This window comes from Gossypium raimondii, chromosome 7, assembly GCF_025698545.1.
Source record: "Gossypium raimondii isolate GPD5lz chromosome 7, ASM2569854v1, whole genome shotgun sequence".
Taxonomy (NCBI): domain Eukaryota; kingdom Viridiplantae; phylum Streptophyta; class Magnoliopsida; order Malvales; family Malvaceae; genus Gossypium; species Gossypium raimondii.
In genome coordinates this window covers 36,109,236-36,133,313 of record NC_068571.1, presented here as the reverse complement: position 1 = coordinate 36,133,313, position 24,078 = coordinate 36,109,236, and the positions used below count along the sequence as shown (strand labels likewise).

Here is a 24,078-nt window from a genome sequence, read left to right as displayed (position 1 = left end):
TCTTTTAGCAATTTTGTAACACCCCTAAAATGAATTCGTCATAGGAATAGGGTTATAGAGCATTACCAGAATTTAAGATCAAATAACAGAAATTTCATATCATCTACCATTCATATCAGAACTTAATCCAAATTCATCATATTGCCCCTTATGTGAGCCCTCGAAGCTCAAAATACATGTTTGAAATAAGTCAGGACTAAACCGGGTACTCAGAAAATTTTTCGAAAAATATAAAAAATTTTCAAAGGTGTAGAGGACATACGCCCGTGTGGCCAGGCCGTGTGTCTCACACGGTCAAGAGACACGCCCATGTGGCTAGGCCGTGTCGACATTAGAAATAGGGACACACGTTTGTGTCCCAGCCCGTGTCCAAACTTGTGAGCTTACTGACTTGGGTCACACGGCCAAGCCAAACGCCCGTGTGGTAGGCCATGTGAACAATTTTGAGTATATTAACTTATGCAAAATCTTAAGATACAGGGGACACACAGCCGTGTTACCTGGCCGTGTGTCACACACGGCTGAGACACACGCCCGTGCCTCTACCTGTGTGGACGAAATAAACCATTTTTCTAGTCATATTTCTCACCCAATTTGTCTTCCACCTACATTAACACTTTAACGCAACAAAAAACCACAAAAAAGCAATCAAAAAAGCCATAATCATGTCCTAATCAAAACATATAATCCATAACAAGGTTATATAAATATATATACCATATAAAAGCCAAACAAATGACTAATCTTAACAAAATATTTATATGCCAACATTGGCACATTTAGCCTATACATGCCATTATAACCAAAATAAATTACTATATATATTGAAATGGGACGATAGATAGTGTGATGTGGCTCCGACCAGCTTCCAACCTTAACGAGCTTTCGAGTAACTATAAAACAAGAAAAATAAAACATAGTAAGCATTTAATGCTTAGCAAGTTCGTATAACATAGAATTTAACTTTCCATTTAATCACATTAAAGGTAAGCATTCTAAGTATATTCAAATCAAATTGGCTAAAAGCACTAACACATATCATCATTAACCATGTTAGTCATGTATTTCACATGAATATCAAGAAACATGTATGAGCTCAACAATAATAAATTTTCATATAAATATACTTTCCACATCATGTGTCCATATAACGTGTACGAATCATATCCATGTATTTCAAATATATTTCTGTAATAATCCGTCTCGAATTCAGATTTTCTCATATCAGAACTTTTCTCGTTGAACCATTTAAATATCGTTGGATACACGGGTAGTACCCACGAAGTGTACAAATCTATAATTCGTCAATTCATATACAGGTATGCTCATGCGAGCATGTAATTGGGAAGCTCTTTCGAGTCATATAATGGGAAGCTCATGTAAGCCATATAACGGGAAGCTCATAAGAGCCGTAATCAGGAAGCTCAAGCGAACCAATATCAGGAAGCTCCAGAGAGTCATTAATCAGGAAGCTCATGAGAGCCAATTATCGGGAAACTCGTGAGAGCTAAATAACCGGAAGCTCAAGAGAGCCGCATGTCAGGATGCTAATAAGAGCTAAATAACGGGACGCTCTTGTAAGTTGTGGTGTATCCGCAACACATGCAGGACCATAACCAATTCGGGAACCCTTAATGACAATGTCATTTGTATCCATTGAATTTCTTAGGTTCAAATGGGACTTAGTACTTGTCAGATGTCTTCGGATATGTGATCAATACTTATACATGGAAATTATACATTTCACAAACATAACATTCAATTTAAACATATAAACACAATTTAGTTACACGAACTTACCTCGACAAGTGTTCGCAGATTTGTAAGCTACTAATCCGATACTTTTTCTTTTCCTCTATCCAATTTTGTACCAGGTCTATCCTGGTCTATACGAATGAATTTAGCTCAATTTAATACAATTCACATTCAATTCAGTCCAATACACATCTTTGGCAAACTTTTAATTAATTACGATTCTCCCTAGGCTCGAAAAATGAAATTCATACAATTTAATCCTTATTCCAAGCTTAGCCGATTTTCATGTATAACAATAGTAGCCCATATATTTCATAAAATTAGAATTTTTGCATGAATTTTCCATCTTTTCAATTTAGTCCCTAAATCACAATTTCATAAAAATTCACTTTACAAAATTTGTTTATCTATCAACAACCTTTCATTTTCTACCATAAAACTTCATAATTCAACTATATTCATCCATGGAAAACCCTAATACTTCAATAGTTTTACAAATTAATCCCTGAAATAGCTAGATTAAGCTATTACAATATCTAAACATAAAAATCATTAAAAAGCGGACAAGAATACTCACCTAATTATGCAAAATAAGCTTGTCTATCTTCAAGCTTCATAACTAGGGTTTCCATGTTTTTTTATGAAAAGTTGATGAAAATAGATTTTTTAATTCATTTATCATCTTTATTTTATTAACTTTCCAAAATTAACCTTACTAATTTACTAAATTCCAATGATGAATAATCATCCTGGTCTAATAACTCCTCTAAATGTCTATTTTTCATATAAGGACCTCCAAATTTGAATTTCATAGCTATTTGGTACCTTTAGCTATTAAAATTCAACTTTTGCATTTTATGCAATTTGGTCATTTTCATCAAATTAAACAGGTAATTGGTACATTTTCTTATCAAAAATTTCATACGATATTTCTATCATACTATAGGTTATAAAATAATATTAAAATAAATTTTCTTCCAGCCCCAGATTTGTGGTCGCAAAACGACTGTTCCGATTTCAATAAAAACGAGTTGTTACAACTCTCCCTTTAAGAAATTTTCGTCCTTAAAATTGTTACCAGTAAAAAGGTTCGGATATTGTTTTCTCATAGTTTCTTCAGGTTCTTAGGTAGCTTATTCTATTCCGTGTCGTTGCCAGAGAACTTTTACTAAAGCTACCTTTTTATTTCTCAATTCTTTCACCTCTCGTGCCAGAATTATGATCGGTTCGTCACTGTAAGTCATGTCAAACTCAATTTTAACATTCGTAGGAGAGATAACATGTGAAGGATCTAACCGGTACTTTCGTAACATAGACACATAAAAAACATTGTGAATCTTTCCTAATTCTAACGATAAAGCTAATCGGTACGCAACAGGTCCGATTCTTTCAGTAATCTCATACGGCCTGATAAATCATGGACTCAATTTACCTTTACGACCAAACCGAAGAACTTTCTTCCGAGGTGAAACTTTCAAAAATACTTTGTCACCAACTTGAAAATCTATCTCTTTACGCTTAAGATCCGCATGAGATTTTTAATGATCAGAAGCTGCTTTTAAGCTATCACGTATTACTTTCATTTTTTCTTCAGTCTCGTAAATTAAATCAACCCCATGTATATTTTTCTCACTGAGCTCAATCCAATACAACGGAGTTCGACATTTGCGACCATAAAGAGCCTCGTACGGTGCCATCTTTATGCTTGTCTGCTAACTATTATTATATGCAAATTCAACTAACGGCAAATATTTTTCCCAATTGGCTTCAAATTCTAAAACACAACACTGAAGCATATCTTCCAAAATCTGAATCACACATTCAGATTGACTATCAGTCTGAGGATAAAATGCGGTACTAAAATGTAATTGCGTACCCAGAGCTTCTTGTAACTTGTTCCAAAATCGGGATATGAAAAGCGGATCTCTATCAGAAATAATGGAGATTGGTACTCCATGTAACCTGAAAATATCGTAAACATATAACTCTACTAATCTGTCCAGAGAGAAATCCTTATGTACCGGAATAAAATGTGCAGACTTCGTTAAATGATCGACGATAACCGAAATGACATCTTTCTTTTTCGGAGATAGGTGTAACCCCAATACAAAATCCATTGTAACTCTATCCCATTTCCATTTCAATACTGTCACTGGCTGTAACAGTCTTGAAGGTACCTGATGTTCAGCTTTAACTTACTGACATATCAAACATCTAGATACAAAGTTAAAAATATCATGTTTCATTCCCAGCCACTAGTACATTTGTTTCTAATCATGGTACATTTTATTACTTCCCGGATGAATATACATGGTACCATTATGAGCTTCGTGCAAAATTTTTTGTATAAGCTCTGGATTCTTCGGTATACAAACTCTGCCTCAACATAACAGACAATCATTGGGTCCTATCTGAAATTCTGAATTAGAAGTCGACTAACATTGTACCCATTTAGCTTGTGACTCATTATCACTTTTCTGAGCTTCACAGATCTGCTGTAGAAATGTTGGTTTAGCTTTTAACTCAGCTAAAATTGAGCCATCATCATACAATGACATTCGGGTATTCATTGCTAGTAAAGAAAACAGAGACTTTCTACTCAAAGATCTGCAACCAGATTTGCTTTTCCCGGATGATAATCAATAATTAAATTATAATCTTTCAATAGTTCAAGCCATCTGTGTTGTCTCAAATTCAAATCTTTTTGTGATATTAGATATTTTAAGCTCTTATGATCAGTGAATATTTGACACTTTCACCGAACAAATAGTGTCGCCAAATTTTCAGAGCAATACAATAGCTGCCAATTCTAAGTCATGTATCGGGTAGTTCTTTTCATGTGGCTTTCGCTGTCTGAAAGCATAGGCTATTACTTTACCTTTTTGCATCAACACACAGTCTAAACCATTCAATGACGCATCACTGAAAATTAAAAATTCTTTACTCTATTTAGGCTGAACCAAAACTAGTGCTTCAGTCAACAAGGCTTTCAATTGGTCAAAACTTTGCTGACATTTATCATACCATTCAAATTTCATATCTTTCTGTAACAGCTGTGTCATCGGTGAAGCTATCATCGAAAACCCTTTTACAAATCACCGATAATAACCAGCTAATCCCAGAAAACTCTTGACTTCAGATGCATTTTTCAGTGGTTTCCAGTTAAAAATTGCTGAAATTTTATTTGGATAAACTTTGATGCCTTCTGCTGATACTATGTGTCCCAAAACACCAACTTCCCGAAGCCAAAATTCACATTTACTAAATTTAGCAAACAATTATTTATCTCTCAGAGTTTGTAGAACAATTGTTAGATGTTCGGCATGCTTAGTCTCATATTAAGAATATACCAGAATATCATCAATGAATACCACAACAACTTTATCCAAATACGGTCTGAAAATTCTATTCATTAAATGTATAAATACCGCAGGTGCATTAGTTAAACCAAATGGCATCACAACGATTTCATAATGTCCGTACCTGGTTTTGAATGTTGTTTTCAACACATCTGATTCTTTCACTTGTATCTGATAATAACCAAAACGAAGATCAATCTTTGAAAACATTGTGGCACCTTTCAACTGATCAAACAAATCATCAATACGGGGCAGTGGATACTTATTATTGATTGTAACTCTATTGAGCTGTCGATAATCAATACATAATCTCAACGATCTATCCTTCTTCTTAACAAACAAAATCGGTGTACCCTAAGGTGAAGAATTAGGTCAAGAAAAACCCCTATCATTCAATTCTTGCAATTGTGTTTTCAATTCTTTTAATCCTGTAGGAGCCATTCTATACGGTGCTATCGATATTGGTGTTGTCCCCGGAACAAGATCTGTAGCAAATTCAACTTCTCTAACTAGCGGTAATCCAGGTAAATCCTTTGGAAACACATCAAGATACTCACAAATCACTGGCACTGATTTAATCTTTGACTCAGACTCTTTAGCATCCAACACATAAGCAAGATAAGCATTACAACATTTTCTCACATATCTCTGTGCTGACATAGCTGATATTACATTAGACAACCCATCCATTTTATCTAATTCAATACAGAGCATTTCACCATCCTGACATTTCAACACAATATGCTTTTGTTTACAATTTACCACGGCATCATGCTGAGTTAACCAATCCATACACAGAATCACATCAAATTCATCAAATGGTAATACCATCAAATCAGTCGGGAAATAGTAACTTCGTATCATTCACGGACAGTTCTTGCAAATTTTATCAACCAACACATACTGGCCTAGAGCATTTGATACTTTAACCGCGAATTCAGTTGACTCAATAGGTAAATTTTTACTAAACACTAAATTCGTACAAATATATAACTGAGTTGAACTGGGATTAGTTAAAGTAGTTACATCAGTATCAATAAGAGAGAAAGTACCAGTAATAACATATGGCACAGAGGTATCTTCACGTGTACGAATAACATAAGTCCTAGCTGGTGCTCGTGCTTCAGATCTTACAGTTGAATCTTTCGTCTCACCACGACTACCACTCATATTTTTAGAATTACGGAGTGATCTACCTCTCGTAGCTGTGTTTCTCGGCCTTGAAGAATATCTTTTTCAAGTTTCTCTGGGTAGTCTCTAAGATAGTGGTCAAATGAACCACATCTGAAACAAGCTCCACTCTTCATATGACACTCACCAAAATGTAGCTTGTTACAATGTTTGCACTTGGGTTTAGTGTTCCTAACACTACCCACACTTGCTACATATGTAGCCTGATATCTTAGACTGGAGCGTCGAGTACCTCTATCTCTACCTGAATATCCCGCAGAGGTAGTAGAACGGTCATGATATTTCTTTAATTTCTTGGATGCCGACTGGTGTGACTTTTCCGTAAATCTTTTACTTGAAGTTCTGGCTTCAATCTCAGCTTGTCTTTTCTCATTGCTCAGCTCTTCAGCTTTATAAGCTTAATCAACCAATACAACGAATTCTTTTAATTTAAGAATCCCGACTAACATTTTTATGTCTTCATTTAAACCCTCTTCAAATTGCTTACACATTAAGATTTCAGTCGGGATACATTCTCTAGCATATTTACTCAGTCGAACAAATTTCCGTTCATATTCAGATACTGTTATATGCCACTGTTTAAGCTCTAAGAATTATTTACGTTTCTGATCAATGAATCTCTGGCTGATGTATTTCTTTCGGAATTCAGTTTGAAAGAATTCCTTAGTGACCCTTTCTTTTGGTACAACAGAAATTAGTGTATTCCACCATTGATAAGCAGAATCTTTTAATAGAGACACCGCATATTTAAGACATTTAGCCGGTGTACAAGATAGTTCATCAAGAACTCAGATAGTATTTTCTAACCAGAGCTCAGCTCTTTTGGGATCATCTTCAGCTGTAGCTCTGAATTCTTCTGCCCCATACTTATGAATTTTATAAACAGGAGGCTTACCAGCTCTAATAATTTATGTACTTTGAGGCATTTCAGGAACCAATTGAGGAACATGAGGGGTGGAGGTTGTTGCACAGCTAGATTTATTCTTACATATTCAGTAAATCATTCATTCATCATTTGGAAAAAGGCTTCTTTAGCCTCTCCTCCTCAGCCCTAACATATGGGTCTTCTACTACTCGAGGCTACTCTTTGCACAGAAGCTTGAGCATTACTTTCAGCTTCATCGGAATCAGCTTGGTTAGATGACATTGCTATATGAAAAATATGTTTTAAAATGGTTAAGAGATGTCACACTATCATAGGTTATATAATGACATATATAGCTAGACTCGTATATGCTACGTTAGTCCAAGAATTGACTAAATTGTAGCTCTGATACCAATAAATGTAACACCCCTAAACCAAATTCGTCACCGGAATAGGGTTACGGAGCATTATCAAAATTTACAAATCAAATAACAGACATTTCATATCATTTAGCATTCATATCAGAACTTAATCCAAATTCATCATATTGTCTTTTATGTGAGCCCTCGAAGCTCAAAATACATGTCTGAAATAAGTCGGGACTAAATCGGGTACTCAGAAATTTTTTCAGAAAATATAAATTTTTTTTCAAATGTGCAGGGGACACACACCCGTGTGGCCATGCCGTGTGGGCATTTGAAATAGGGACACACGGTCGTGTCCCAGCCCGTGTCAAAACTTGTGAGCTTACTAACTTGGTTCACACAGCCAAGCCACACGCCCGTGTGTTAGGCCATGTGAATAATTTGAGCATTCTGTTTTGCAATTTATAAGATACAGGGGACACACGTCCAAACCACACGCCCATGTGCTAGGCCGTGTGAGCAATTTTAAGTATACTAACTTATGCAAATTTTTAAGATACAGGGGACACACAGCCGTGTTACCTGGCCATGTGTCACACACTGCTGAGACACACGTATGTGTCTCTGCCCGTGTAGACAAAATAGGCAATTTTTCTAGCCATATTTCTCACCCAATTTGTCTTCCACCTACATTAACACTTTAACACAACAAAAAACCACAACAAAACAATCAAACAAGCCATAATCATGTCCTAATCAAAACATATCATCCATAACAAGGTCATATAAATATATATACCATATAAAAGCCAAACAAATGGCTAATCTTAACAAAATATTTATATGTCAACATTAGCCAATTTAGTCTATACATGTCATTATAACCAAAATAATTTACTATATATACCGAAATGGGATGATGGATAATGTGATGTGGCTCCAACCAGCTTCCAAACTTAACGAGCTTCCGAGTTACTATAAAACAAGGAAAATAAAACAGAGTAAGCATTTAAAGCTTAGTAAGTTCGTATAACATGAAATTTAACTTACCATTTAATCACATTAAAGGTAAGCATTCTAAGAATATTCAAATCAAATTGGCCAAAAGCCCTAACACATATCTTCATCAACTATGTTAGTCATGTATTTCATATGAATATCAAGAAACATGTATGAGCTCAACAATAATCAAATTTCCATATACATATACTTTCCACATCATGTGTTCATATAACATGTACAAATCATATCCATGTATTTCAAATATATTTTCGTAATAATCCATCTCGAATTTAGATTGTCTCATATCAAAACTTTTCCCGTTGAACCATTTAAATATCGTTGGATACACGGGTAATACACACGAAGTGTACAAATCTGTAATCCGTCAATTCATATACAAGTATGCCCGTGCGAGCATGTAATCAGGAAGCTATTTTGTGTCATATAACGAGAAGCTCATGTGAGCCATGTAAGGGGAAGCTCATAAGAGCCGTAATCAGGAAGCTTATGTGAGCCAATATCGGGAAGCTCTAGAGAGCCATTAATCAGGCAGCTCATAAGAGCTAATTATCGGGAAGCTCATAAGAGCCAAATAACAGAAAGCTCAAGAAAACCATATATCGAGATGCTCATAAGAGCTAAATAACGAGATGCTCTTACGACTTGTGGTGTGTCAGCAACACATGCAGGACCACAACCATTTCGGGAACCCTTAATGACAATTTCATTTGTATTCATCGAATTTCTTAAGTTCAAAAGAGACTTAGTACTTGTCAGATATCTTTCGATATGTGATCAATACTTATACATGGCAATTATACATTTCACAAACATGACATTCAATTTAAACATAAAAACATACAATTTAGTTACATGAACTTACCTCAACAAGTGTTGTAGATTTGTAAGCTACTAATCTGATACTTTTTCTTTTCCTCTATCCAATTCCGTACCAGGTTTATCTGAATCTATATGAATGAAATTAGCTCCATTTAATACAATTCACATTCAATTCAGTCCAATACACATATTTTGAAAAATTACTATTTTACCCCTATACTTTTAATTAATTATGATTGTCCCTAGACTTGAAAAATGAAATTCATACAATTTAATCCTTATTCCAAGCCTAGCCGATTTTCATGTACAACAATAGCATCCCATGTATTTCATAAAATTTATAATTTTTCCATTAATTTTCCATCTTTTCAATTCAGGTCCTAAATCATAATTTCATTAAAATTCACTTTACAAAAGTTGTTTATCTATCAACAACCTTTCATTTTATACCATAAAGCTTCTTAATTCAACTATATTCATCCAAGGAAAACCCTAATACTTCAATAGTTTTACAAATTAATCCCGAGATAGTTGGATTAAGCTATTACGATATCGAAACATAAAAATCATTACTCACCTAATTAAGAAAAATAAGTTTGTCTATCTTCAAGCTTCATAACTAGGGTTTCCATGTATTTTTGATGAAAAGATGATGAAAATAGACTATTTAATTCATTTATCATCTTTATTTTATTAACCTTCCAAAATTAACCTTACTAATTTACTAAATTCCAATGATGAATAATCATCCTTATCTACTAACTCCTCTAAATGGTCTACTTTTCATATAAGGACCTCCAAATTTGAATTCCATAGCTATTTGGTACCTTTAGCTATTAGAATTCAACTTTTGCATTTTATGCAATTTGGTCCTTTTCATCAAATTAAACATGTAATATTTCTTATCGAACTTTTCATGCAATATTTCTATCATACTATAGGCTATAAAATAATATTAAAATAAATTTTCTTTCGGCCTCAAATTTGTGGTCCCACTTGTGCTATTACAAGTTCAATCCACTTGTGCTGCCTCAAGTTGAGCTCTTTTAGGGTTGTAATAGCCCAATTTTCCCGGGCCCGTGTAAATAAATAAAACCAATATAAAAACAAAAAAATTAAACAATCCCCAAGACCCTGACCCAATTACATTAACCCAAAATTGTAGCCCAATAAAATTAAAACCTAACTCGGTCCAAATCACCTAACCCTAGCCCAATTACGATGTGGCCCAACTCCAAAAAATAAAAGCAAAAACCCTAGCAGCAACAGTATCCAGTAGCACCGTAGTCAAGCCCAGGGCCTCCCCGCGTGTGCTACGCCTCCGCGCGCGTGTGCTCCTCCTCCGTACTCCCGTACCTGCAGTGAACACAAACAAAAACAACAGCAAATAACAGAAAAAAGAGCGAAATATATTTTTGTAATTTTTATTTTATTTTATTTTCGACTATAAAAAGGTCGTTTCAAATCTGTAAGAGGGGGATGAAAAAAAAGAGAATAGAAAGAAAATATCGAAGAGTTTTGTTTTATTTTCAAGGTGATTCTTCGGCTATCAATTTTTTTCCTTTCTTTTATTTCTTTGATTCATTGTTTTTTTTACGCATAAAACGAAAAGAAAAAAAAGTAAAGAAGGACTTACCATCGTGAGCGCTGTCAGAATAACTCTTCCTTTCGTTGTAATCGGAATGGATAGGGGTCTGAACGACAGAAGAGAGAAAGAGGGCTGCGGCGCAATTTCGAAATGGCAAAGGGGATTCTGACTTAGGGTTTAAAGTGACCCCTATATAACCTCGGCAACGACGTCGTTTTAAGCCAGTTTTCAATGGCTCCAAAACGACACAGTATTGAGCCATACCTGATGACCCGACCCAAAGGCGGCTGAGACCCGCGTGTTTTGGGTCTAATGGGGCATTGGCACCATTAGCCCCTCTGATTTCCTTTATTATTTCAATTCTGTTTTTTTCTTTAATTTGAAATTGGGCCTTGTAGTTTGATCGGATTTCATTCTAATCCAATGCAACGCTGCGTTTTAGAGGGTTGGGAATATTTCTGAATTGGCCCCCTATGTTACACGCACTTTGTATATTTGCCCTCCATTTCGATTTATTTTCGTTTTTCTCCTTCCGGTTCTGTTTTGATTTTAATTTAATCCTTTAATTTGTTTGAGTTTGTTTGTTTTCTATTTTATTTAATTATTTTCTATTCCATTATTCTTGATATATTTAATTTTAATTCTAATAATAGTTTGATGTTAAAACATAACGTTATTTAAGAAATATTATTAATCTTAATTTATAGTATATTATTATTATAAATTTATCAGGCATTGTTATAGAATTTGTGTTTTATTATTTTAAATTCATTATGTACGTGTTTTATTATTTTAAATTCATTATGTATGTTCTTTTAAATCTATTGTGTATTGTTGTTTTAAAATTCTTGTGTATTATTATTTTAAAGTTACTATGTATTATTATTTAAAGTTATCTCATATTTATTTTATTGTTTTAATTATTATTTTTACATATCTTAATGTTCTCATTTTATTATTAAAATTCTTCTTTACATTTTGCTATGTTTTTTTTAATTGTTCTTTATAAAATAAAACTCTCATATAATATTATTTTATATTTTCTCATTAACATATAATAAATTATTTTATTTTTATACGTATGGTATTGTTTTTACATCATTATATTAACTTTGAATTCATTTTAAATGTGTTTATATATTTGTAAAAGATTTTTTTATTTTGGTATGTACATATAATTTATATTTTAAAACCCTATTTTATTATATTTTATTTATTTCAGCCTTTATATGCATTATTATATGTATATTATTTATTTTTTCCTTGTTATTTTTTTTATATATTTAGTGTGTCTTTTAAAGTAGATTGATAATTCATTTAATTTGTGTATGTTGATATTGGCATCTACATAATATATGATTAAAATTATTGTTGTTATGCTTGTTTGTATTTGTTTGTTAATTGTTTGTTATTCATTGGTGTACATTTTATTTTCGAATTATCCTTTTGCATTGTACATATATATTCAATCACATTACATTGTTTAAAAGATTACATTTTATTAAAATATCAAAATAATTTTATTTATAAGTTTCCAAAATACCTGGTATCCAAAGATTCTCGAGAAAATTGTGCCCTAACTTACTGGGATTCAATTTTCTTCGTTGAATTTAGGTGGCTGAGTATCTTTTTTCAATAAAATCGTACAAATTTCAAATAAAGCTTATTCTCGAGAGCTCAAATTGTTGGATCCTAACTCACTGGATATGACATTTTGCTACCTCGAATTAAGGATTTTTAAAAATAAAGGTAATATTCGATATTTAGGAATTTTGGGAAATTAAACCCTAATTTACTGGGTTTTGATTTTTCATTTGACCCAAATAACCAAATATCCTTCTCAAAATGCATGAGTTTTAAAAGTCAAAAGATAAATTTAATTTTGAAGATTAAAAATGTTGCGCACTAACTCACTGGGTGTGACACTGACACTTTATTTCTTTGAAATAAGAGTGTCTTATCATTTAATTCAATTTATTCAAGTTAAAAGGATCGTATTTTAAAATCTTTTCAAATTTTCGACACCAAGACATTAAACAATCAATCAATTTATCCCTTCCTCGTGCGTAACCGAATCCTGAACCTATTTTCTCAAATTTTGCAGACCAAAATCGTTAAAAAGTGAGCCGATCACACCTCAAAAAGGATCGGTGGCGACTCCAATTTTCGTTTTTAAAGTGAACAACTAACTTTTGTTTTCAAAAAAGTGGTTTCGACAAGGGTGATGAGATATTTGAGACTTCGGTGATTCGTGTAAAGAATACACTTCTCACCATATAAATAATCTCTCTAAATTTTAAGAGCGAAAACGGTAGCTGTCAACTCCAAATCATGAGTCGGATAATTACACTCATGTGGCCTAAACTGTCTCAAGGCATAACTACCAACTTACAATCCTGCATCAAAACAGACCGAAGCCCAACATGTGAAGCATCGTTGTACACCACATAATCCTATTTGAATTATCAAATAGACTTACACTGTATTGATATGAAACGCGAGTGTGAACGAGATCCGTAATCACTGTTGATCTAGGACGTTTAAATCAGCACCTAAACATAATTAATATCCAAAAATCAGTAACTAAAAGCAATCAACCAATTATTATCAAAGCGAAACAATGTAGGATATCGTACAAATCTACACTTTGCATTACCCATTACCCAGATTAGAGTTGTCTGATGAATGTCTTGGTTAATTACTCAATTAGGAACGTCTAAATCAGATCCAAACAGAGGAAAAAATCCAAAAATTTACAATAGTAGGGGCGAAAACTAAAGAGAAACACCAGTCCCAAAACAATGGTGTTCTAAGGTGGCAACACCACTTGAGATGACAGAAATGACAGATCTGGGGCGGCACAAGGAGGGATCTTTGGACAGCCAAAAAGAAAAATTTTAAGGGCTGGAATGATGATTTATTGGTTGTAAATAAAGAAACCAAAAAATCAGCACAGAAAGCACAACAACAGAGAAAGAAAAATAAGACTTACCGACACCAATTTGAACAAGGGAGTGGGGGCGATAGTGAACAATTTGGGGCTGATATGAGTGACTTAGGGATGGATTTAGGGAAGTAAAAAGGGTTGGTTTAACGGGTAAAAATAACCAGCAAAGTGGCTGGAAAAATAAAGGTAAAGGCTTTGCAAAATGGGGCAGCACAATAATGGTGAAATTCGAGAGAAAGGAAGAAACTTTAAGAGAAAGATGAGAAATAGGAGAGGAGCAGCTAGGGTTGAAAAAAAATGACTAAACGCTAAGTGAAAAAGTAGGTTGTTACAATAATAATTAGGTCATTTAATAATAAGACTGATTAGAAAAATGATATTTAATTCAAAAAGTTGATACTTGGTCTATTGGGTATTGCTTGCTCTCTTTCTCATAACTATGGTAGTTAAAATTGGTAAACTATACTATAAGTCACTGAATTATTATTTATTTTTCTATTTGGGACCTAGCTATTAAATGTTTCAATTTAATCACTTAACTATTCAGGTTTTTTTATCTTTTTTGTTAATTACGATGAGATTTAAAGGAAACATTACACAGAATTATAAAAAACCACAAGTTTCACTTAAGGAAATTGAAAAAGCCACCTAATATCCATGTTGGAAAAAAAAGACATTTATATAAATGTAGAAAAACCAATTAAATAAAACTATATCGTTTTTATGTTTCTTAACTTAAAATTTGATTTTAAGTGTTGGCCCCTTCCCCTTGTTTTGACGCAAAGACAGTCAACAAGAGAAGTGACGGGATGCTCAAAGAAAGAAAAGAAGGAAGAAGAGAGGGAAGAAAGAATGAAGAAATAGAGGTACCCAATGAATTCTTGTTTGTTACTATGGTTTTCCAGTCATATTAAGCGCTTCACCATCAAGATTTTTAATTTTTGGTTGCAAAAATCATAGAAGAACTTCACTATCAATATTTTTAATGTTTATTTGTTTCAGACCCTTCACTGTTTTTTTTTTTGTTAGCCAATGCTTTATTTGTTTTTTTGTATTAAAAAGCCTTAAACCTCAAAATGGAGATTCAAAAAATTTTAAAGTAAAGTACACCAACAGTCAATCAACTTTGATCTTAATAACAAAACAATCACTCAACTTTCAACTCAATCACTTAACATTGAAAAAATAACAAATCAATCATGAACGTTATTGAAAAGTGATAAATCAGTCACTTACTAGCATTTTTCGTTACTGGTCTAACGGGAAAGGTGATGTGGCTAGTTAACTAGCTAACGTGGCTAGTTAACTTGCCACGATAGAAACCCATTTAAGAACCAAACAAAACAGTAAAAGAAGAAGAAGAAGAAGAAGAGATAAATAAGAAAAAGAAGAAGAAGAGAAGAAATGGAGATAACGAAACAAGAAAAACCATTAGAGATCCAAAATTTTCCTTCTTGACTATTTATTCACCCCCTCCCAAGTTCCGATCGCTTAACCCGGTGAAGAAGAGATTCCAATCGATTTGTAAATTTCCTTAACAATTTTATAGATTTCCTTAACGATGTTTCTTCTGTGAATCAACCTCAATTTTATAGATTTTCTTAAAGATTTGTAGATCTAGAGTTAGGTTCTATTGGAAATTAGGAATTGGGGCTTTTATAGATATCATCTATCTGTTTTAGGGTTGAGTCGTTACAATCAGTTGAAAAAGGGTGGAGATGAAGAGGCAGGGACCCTTGTTTTCATGTGGACAAACATTGGTTATTACAGGAGAAGAAGGCCTAAACTTCTCTCTTTCGTTTTACTTTCTCTTCTTTCTTGTGCCTTAATAGTGGCTCCTCAATTCTTTAGCTTTTCTTTTGCTTTATCTCATCTCTATAAGCTTTTCATTTTCCTTTCTTGGGTTTCAATTAATTGCCTCTGTGTTTTTTTTTATTTGCTCTCTGTTTATGCATCTTGACTTCTCTTACATGTTTTTTAGTAAATTCTTTTAGATGACAAAACGACGACCTTACTGGTGATATGGATGTAAAACGTTCCTCTTTGTTTTTCAATCTCTAATGGTTAGTAGTTAATACTATTTTTTTCTTTTTTACACCTTGGAATAATCGAACGGCCTTTCATATCAAGAAATTGGCTTCTCTTCTCCTCCTCTTCTTCTTCCCAAAAACTTACAAAGAAAAAAAAAACAATAAACCCAAAAAATTTCCCAACAATAAATTAACTTTCTTTCAACAGTAAACATATAAATAAATTTTAAAAACTTTCATGATAATGATTAATTTTTCAATGAAAAACACTTAGAAATCCAAATTTTCACGAAAATAAGCCCAAACTTTTACCAAATTTATTCAAAGAAACAAATCAACCTATTGTTTTCATAAAATAGAATTTCTCTTTTTTGAAACGCAAAAGTTATCAGATAAAAAAAAGTCGACAAGCAGAAACTTGAGTAAGACAAAATTATCCCTCAATGATTACAATTTTTTGTTTTAGTTCTAATTTTAAAATTTAATAAATTTAACCCTTAATATTTACAAAATTCGTCATTTTAGTTCTAATTCTAAAAGTTAAAAAATATTTAAAAATCATATTTTGATAAAAAATAAAATGATTAAAAATAAAAAGAATAAATAAATTATAAGTATAAAACCAAAACATATGTATTAAAAATCAAATGATTCAAAAAGTAATGAAAACAAAATAAATTGATGAGCATTATAGACGTATGAAGTTGGACATTTCCATAGGACATGAAATAGACAAAATTATCTCCATTGATTCAGTTCAGCTTGTATTTTCAATTGACTTTGAAATTTTTATAATTTGAACTACATTGACAAATTTTGTAAATGTTGAGGGCTAAATTTATTGAATTTTAGAATTCAAACTAAAATGACAAATCTTGTAAATATTGAGGATAAATTTGTTGAATTTTTTAGATAGAATGTATAAACATTGAAAAGTTAAATTTGTTATTAGACCAGTAAAAAAAGGCCCACGTCAGTAATCTGTTACTCATCTAACGTCATCTAAAGGGAAAGTGACTAAAATATATGGTTTTGAAAATTTGAGTGACTAAATAAAAAAATTAATAGTTGGGTGACCAAAATAGAACTAAAGGCATAGTTGGGTGACTATTTTGTAATTTATCATATTTTTTATTCTACTTATTTAAAAAGGGGTAAACTACATAGATAGTCATCCAGCTAAAAAATATCATTTTAGGCCATTTGTAAATTTTGAGGATAATTTTAAAAATTATGATTAAATTGACATAATATGTAAAAGTTTAGTGCTAAATTTGTTATTCTACGCTTTTAATTGTCACGTCACTTACTATTTATGATTTTAATAAGAGTGACCAAAATGACTAAACTATATAATATAAATTTTAAATTACAATTTTTATGCCTAAAATAATTTTTTTATAATTAAATAACTATCTATGTAATTTACCCTTTAAAAACTCACCTAAGAAAAGAGTGTTTTAATAATTTTACCCCAAAATGAGTGCCATAATTTATAATACAACATATATACGAAATAAAGTTATAATAATAAAATTGATTTCATGTCTCTTATGCTTATAATATATGTTAAACGCAATATTTTTTCATTTAAGTTTGTTTTTGAAATTATATTTGTAATTATAATGAATCCATTCAAATAATTATAATATAAGTAACTATAACTAGAATTAATTATTATAATCTAAATTTATACTAAAATAAATCTATATAAGATTCATGGGATATAAATCGAATAAATATAGATTAAAAATCCACATATTATTTACACAAAGTTAAATTTAAACTTGAGGTGTTAAAATTCATAAAATCTTAACATTGGGATTAAAACAATTTAAAATTTTTTATTTTATTTTTTAGGTATTTTGATTTTCAATTATTATTTATAGAGAACAAGAAATTCTCAAGATCACAGTCATGATCATGTGCGAATACATAAGACTAAGTATGACTTTCGTAAGTCGTAACATACGAGAGGTAAGAGAATCAAATCAAATCAAGGCTTAGCTTGGTGGTGATTGCTTATCTTATCTCTTAACTATGTGTAACGCCTCAAAAATTTAGTTTTTGAATTGTTATAACTTATTAAGTGAGTTAATTTGGTTTTGCGGTTAAGTGTATTGCTTAAGTGTGTGGGGTTTTAGGTTTGAATCTTTTTCCTAGAATTTTTGTTATTTTTGTTCCAACCCATATCTTTAAACTTATAGCTTATATTTAATTTCTACTCAACTAATGTTAGAATGAGTTTGCTGGTTCAGTGGTAAGATTTTAACTTACCTAAAAGTTTCGTACTCGAATCTTATGTGTGTGTGCAAAGTGAAAATATTTTTTACTTCTTCTTTCTGTGTCGCCCAAGGGCATATAAGTTGTGTGGATTTTGAATCATGATGAATAATTGATAAGGATCACTAATCGGATTTAGTGGGGAAATGGGTAGTTTTTTTTTAAAATTCCTTTTTGAAAATTATCCCAAATTTTCTCCAAAATCCTCCCAACAACTGTTGTCCACTTTCTCATTCCCCTTCTCTTCCTTAAGTTCCAAATTTCTTTTCCTCTCCCACATACAGTTGTTCTCATTTCTTGTTTCTTTCTTTTTGTTCTTCCATTTTTTTCACTTCCGACTATTATTGTTTTTTTTTTTGCCTTTTTGAGTTGCCATCTTTTGGGCGATCTTTGCTTGGTGTCGGTAGAGTTGATTGTAAGTAAATCTCATGTAAGTATCATTATTTTTGTGGCCAGGTTTTAGTTTTTCCTTATACTCAATTTACGTTTTGGTGCACTACGAACTTCATTGATTGATCGTTTTGGTTTTTTGATAGGAGAAGAACATGAGGCGTACGACGTTCCTCCGACGATCTAGGCACTGTTGTAAGTCGTTGTCTTCTCAAGGGCAAGTGATCAAAGTGTTTTTAGGTCGAATCTTGGTGTTTGAATTGATCAGAAAGTGTTTGTGGCTGAGTTAGGGACTTAAAATTTGGATTATTTCTATTATTTCTCACGTTCATAATTGTCAATTTAGGTACTGAAATCCTCACTGTTGAGATTGCAATGAAAATCGACCAAGTGTGTAACAAAAACCCTAAAAAATAGCGAACGACACGATGCCGAAAAGCCCACTATTGACCTCACACGGGTTGGGTTACGTTGGTCGTGTGGGTCACACGAGCATGTGGGCCATTTTTTTGTAAAATTTGATTAGAGTTGTACTTAAAGTGCAATGCAAAATTAGACACTTTGTAGGTTCTAAAATGTGATATGTGTGTATTATGAATATGAATTCTGATAATCTATCTCTGTTTATATGATTTATGAAAGCATGATTTTATAATCTGATATGTTAGCATGTATGACATGTATGTATCTGATATCTTATTAGTATTGCATGAGCATTGGGTGAGATATTAATAAGACGGAGGAAGTGTTTGCCGTTTGATAATCTGCCTTATTTGGTGTCTAAGACCACATATCTGTTCAGGTGGCATTGCCACACTTGTCTATTTTTGGTAGCTTGACTGTACTGTTCTTAAAAGTGGCATACGCTCACTTATAGGTCTGTGGGGTTGGATGGGTATTTATTACCTTAATTGGTGTGTAAGGATGGGCAGAGATGGTGTGTAGCAGATAGGGGTAGGATTTGATTATGTATCTGATTATGCATCTAATTCTGTATCTGAATATGCATCTGATTCTGTAACTAAACTGCAACTACATACTTATCTGTTACTTTATATGTTTTTGATTTACTTGTTGGGTTGAGTTTCACACAAGGCTCGTAAGCTCTCCCTTTGTTTTTTTCCTCTCAGGTAATTAGCAAATATATAACCAGTCGGCGTACGGGAACTCGGGTTTGGATTCATTCGATAAACGGTTTAAACGAAGTTTATGATTTAATTTGGACTGTAAATCGTTTTGGACTTTTCTTTTTGTTTATTTTTGCCATGTTTTTTCCGGACTAAAAGGTACTATATTTCCATTTGCAAAACGATCTGTTACAAAATAAACCATGGTTTTCAAAATCTTATAGTTTAGTACATTCAACTACTAAACGAGATGATTATTTAAATGGTTTCTTGTAATAAAGTAATGATTTTAACAAGGATTTTGCTAAAATGGAAGATGATTTATCAAGATAAACATTAATTTACTACACGATTTCAATTTCAAATTCTAAATTTTCAAATGAGTTTATGTAACTCCTCAAAATTTGGCCATAATGTTCAGATCAAGTGTAGAGTGTTATATTGTATTTAAAATTCGATCCTTATTTAAAGAAACATATTTCATGACTATTTATTTACTTCTCCTAAATAAAAAAATACTTTGCTAAAATTTACTGGCTGGGGATATTTGCGTTATAATAGCTAGCCAGTTGTTCCAGGCCTGACTTCTGTGTTGGATGTTGTAAGGGTATGTTTTGTCATGCTCATGCATGCACTTTGGGCCATAGGCCTGCAGCAAAGTGAAAGGAAAACCAGCGATAGAACTTTGAAAACCTTACATTGGAATTTGGAATGGTTTTTTTATTTAATTATTTATGGGATTTGTCGACTTTTCTTTATGACTTTGCATGAAAATGATACGGTTGCTCCACCCCAGAACCTGGTACCAGTATAGCATTAGAGTGGGAACTTGGTCTGTAGATTAGGAGCTACTAGTAGGAGCTGGGGTGAAGGAGATGTGGAGAAGTGGGGCCTATATGATGGGTTAAATTATCCAATGCAAAGCTCAAAAAAGGCTGGATAAAATCGTTTGGTTTTTTTTTCCTCTTTGGTAACATGGATAAAATCCTTTTAGCTCTTTCCTTATCATGTGTAGCAAAGTTTTGATTACCTTTATCTATAAAATATGAATATTGGAACGCATATGAGACTTGTGTTGGTGTCCCTTGGTTTCTCGTGGTCCCTCTTTAGGCCTTAATTTCATGCTCATTTATTACATGTTCTAGCTCAATCTTTTTTCTCCCCATTCATTTCAATTCCGCTAAATAAAATAAAATAATTATAATTATAATTATAATAATAGTAGGGAAAGAACCACTTTTATATATTTATATTATTTTCAGATCCATGATTGTTTGCTTATTTGTATATTACATTTTATATTATTAGGCCAAAAATATCAAAAGGTGATGAATTGAGATTTTAAATTTTTTCTAAAAATAAAAGTGAAAATTACATTAGTAGTCATACAATTATGTTCTTTTTCTTTTTTTTAATCACTAAATTATGAAAATTTATAAAATGGTCACTCAGTTATTAATAAATTTCTTTTTGGTCACTTAACTCTTCAAATTTACCTTTTTTGGTCACCCAACTATCTTGGATTTTTGGGTATTTTCATTTTTATGTTAGCCAACTGGTGACCAAAAAAGACAAAATCGAATAATTGGGTGATTATTTTGTAATTTTTCATATTTGGGTGATCAAAAAAGAAATTTACTAATAGTTGGGTACTATTTTGTAATTTTTCATAGTTGAGTAACCAAAAAAGAAACCATAATTAAATGACCTCTCTTGTAGTCTACCCAAATAAAAGAGAAGGAAAAAAAGCTTGAACAATTTAATTTATAGTGGTTCTTCCTTGGTGTAACACCCCAAAATAGGGCCTAGGAGTTTTAGGGGTATTTTAGGAATTTTAGCCCTAGAGTGTTTGGAATTTTGCGACATGGTTTATCGGTAATTTTTTTTACTATGGTTTTTAGAAAATTAAATCAATTTCTGAAAAAGAGTTTTAAAAACCTTCAATTTTGAAAATTGGACTAATTTGTAAAATAGTCGAAATTGTGAGTTTTTAAGAGGCAATTAAACCAAATTTTAAAAATCACCCTAATATCATCCCTTGCTCCCAAAGCTCCTCCCTTCCACTTTTTATTTTTCAACCTTAATTCTCTTGATTTCTATCATCGCCAAGCCAAATATCTCCGTAGAAGTTAAGAAAAACACCCCAAAACACCATAGATTCATCTATTGTCAAGCTTGTGGACTTTTCGGGTTTTGGATCAAATGCTCAATTTTTCATCAACTAAGGTAACGATTCATCTTCCCATTAGTTTTAAATGTTATTTAATCTTTAAAATTAAGTTTTTAGCCATTAAAACGCATGTTTTGAATAAAAGCTGAAAATTAGCTCGTTAATGGTGGATATTGGGATTTTGAGTAAAAATGTGGTTTCAAAGTGTTTTCAATTATTTTTGACATGATTAAGAGGTTTCTAAACTTACTTTGAAATTTCTTTAAAGATTTCTTGAGTTTTAATGAATTTTTGAAAAATAGTAAAAAACATGTCGAAAAATTTGATACCATGAATTAAGTAGTTTTGTGTAGTTTAAAGGTTGAGAATTAGTCATAGGTGAATTATAAGATGAACGAAATTGGTTTTAGGCGAAAAGACTGAGTATAGACCGAGATATTCGGATTTAAAAGTTGTTATGTTAAAGGTTTCGGTCAAAAGAGAACCTAGCTTAGGCTTGTGTTTTTGGATTGTTTGATATTAGTCTTTGGCTGAATGTCGATTGTGTTGTTGTGTGATTTATTTTATTGAAGCGCTGGAATCGACAGGACCTTCTACGAGTAAATATAAAGGCAAGGAAAAGCAAGTTTGAGCTTTTGGCTTCTTGGCGACAGTGTAATTGGTGAGTGTTTGGAATAATTGCTTGTGGACATGATTCAATACGTTATTTAGGAATTTAGTAGTAGCCTAAAACCCTACTCTAAGTTCCAAGTGTAAGCTTTCTATTTCTCTTATCTTATTTTGGCAAATTATGTGATTATGTGAATAATTGTAGATTGATTATTATGATGGGATATAGTGTTATAAGACATGTGTGATGACTATTGTGAATTGTGTTGTGGGCATGATATACATGCCAAATGATAATAATAACGATATGCTAATGATGCAAATATGTAGCGAAAGCGAGCAGAATTTCGATAAGTATATATGTGTTGAATTATAGAATGTGATATTATTATGACAGGTAATATGTGAGAATACTTGTATGTGATATATGATGTACTGATTTTAATGCACATATATGTGGCGGATATGTGATGGCTCAATGAGCATTATTGTGGCACTTATTAAATGTGAATTCGATAAGCATGCACTGTGTACAAGTTGTGATGTAAATTGATGAATATGAAAAGAGATGTTGTGCATTAAATCAGTAATCAAAATGTGTAATTGTGGATATTTTGGCCTTGTGACCTTATGAGACCATTGGATATAGTTGGCATGCCATAGGATTGTGAGCACTCACCTATATGTGTTTTGTGATGTGGGCGTTGAGGCCCTGGGACATGTTGGAGAGATAAGAGAATATGATCTAACCTTTATTCAATAGGACATGTTGGGTGTGTTGGAGAGTGTTAGCTTTATGCTTCACTTATGAGAGATGTTTAACTTTATGAGTCTATTTGGTGTGTTAGAGATCCGTGTATCCGATGAGTGATGATAGAGCTCACTTTTGTGTTTCATAGCCTCAAGTGCCAAATTATCTTAAAATGTACATATGTGTAAAGTGATGTATGTCTAAATGAGTATGTGGTTGCTATGCAAATTATCGTTTAAATATAATCTTAATTGTTGTGGTAATATAATGTGAGATGGACGCTTAAATGTGTGAATAATATGCTAAATGAGTTTATTTAAGCTTCATGAAAATGTTAGTATGTTCTCATAGTAAATTGCGTATGTAATTATGGTTTGGATCGTTTCGATTTAACTTGTGAATGCATGTGAATATATCAGCTAGACTTGTGGGTTATTAAAGCATGTATACATCATTTAGTCTTGATGAATTCTTGTTAAACGAATTATATATAAGTGAGTTGAGTGTAATTGCATGTAGGAGTATCTGTTGGTTTTATGATTTAATGAAACGTGAATATGTTATTTTGACTTAATTAGAATATGGTTGTGAACGTGTTGTAGTATGCTCTTGTTTAACCTTTGATATTGTGTGTACATTGTGGTTATTCTGAGCAATTACTGAGCTGGTTAAGCTCACCCACTCGCTTCTTAAACTATTGTAAATTAGTAGTGTGCCAGTGTTAGCGGTGTGGTTTCCGAGGGGTGATCCAAGCAAGACGTTAGCTTTATTTCGTAGGTGTTATTGTTAATTGTTTACGTTTTGGG

At 32.3% G+C, this 24,078-nt stretch overlaps 1 protein-coding gene and 1 long non-coding RNA gene across 2 annotated transcripts; both read right to left on the bottom strand.

Moving 5' to 3' along the window:
* Positions 1-10,354: 10,354 nt before the first annotated feature.
* On the bottom strand, positions 10,355-11,704 carry LOC105770897 (uncharacterized). Its single transcript, XM_012592261.2, has 2 exons — positions 11,014-11,704; positions 10,355-10,733 (listed from the first exon to the last, which is right to left on the bottom strand). The coding sequence occupies exons 1-2, from the start codon at positions 11,225-11,227 to the stop codon at positions 10,594-10,596; spliced, it is 354 nt and encodes a 117-aa protein (XP_012447715.1). The 5' UTR covers positions 11,228-11,704; the 3' UTR covers positions 10,355-10,593.
* A 740-nt stretch (positions 11,705-12,444) lies between these two features.
* LOC105770904 (uncharacterized) lies at positions 12,445-14,248 on the bottom strand. Its single transcript, XR_001126340.2, has 2 exons — positions 13,958-14,248; positions 12,445-13,517 (listed from the first exon to the last, which is right to left on the bottom strand). It is a non-coding gene; the product is annotated as an uncharacterized LOC105770904 (long non-coding RNA).
* Between the last annotated feature and the right edge of the window lie 9,830 nt (positions 14,249-24,078).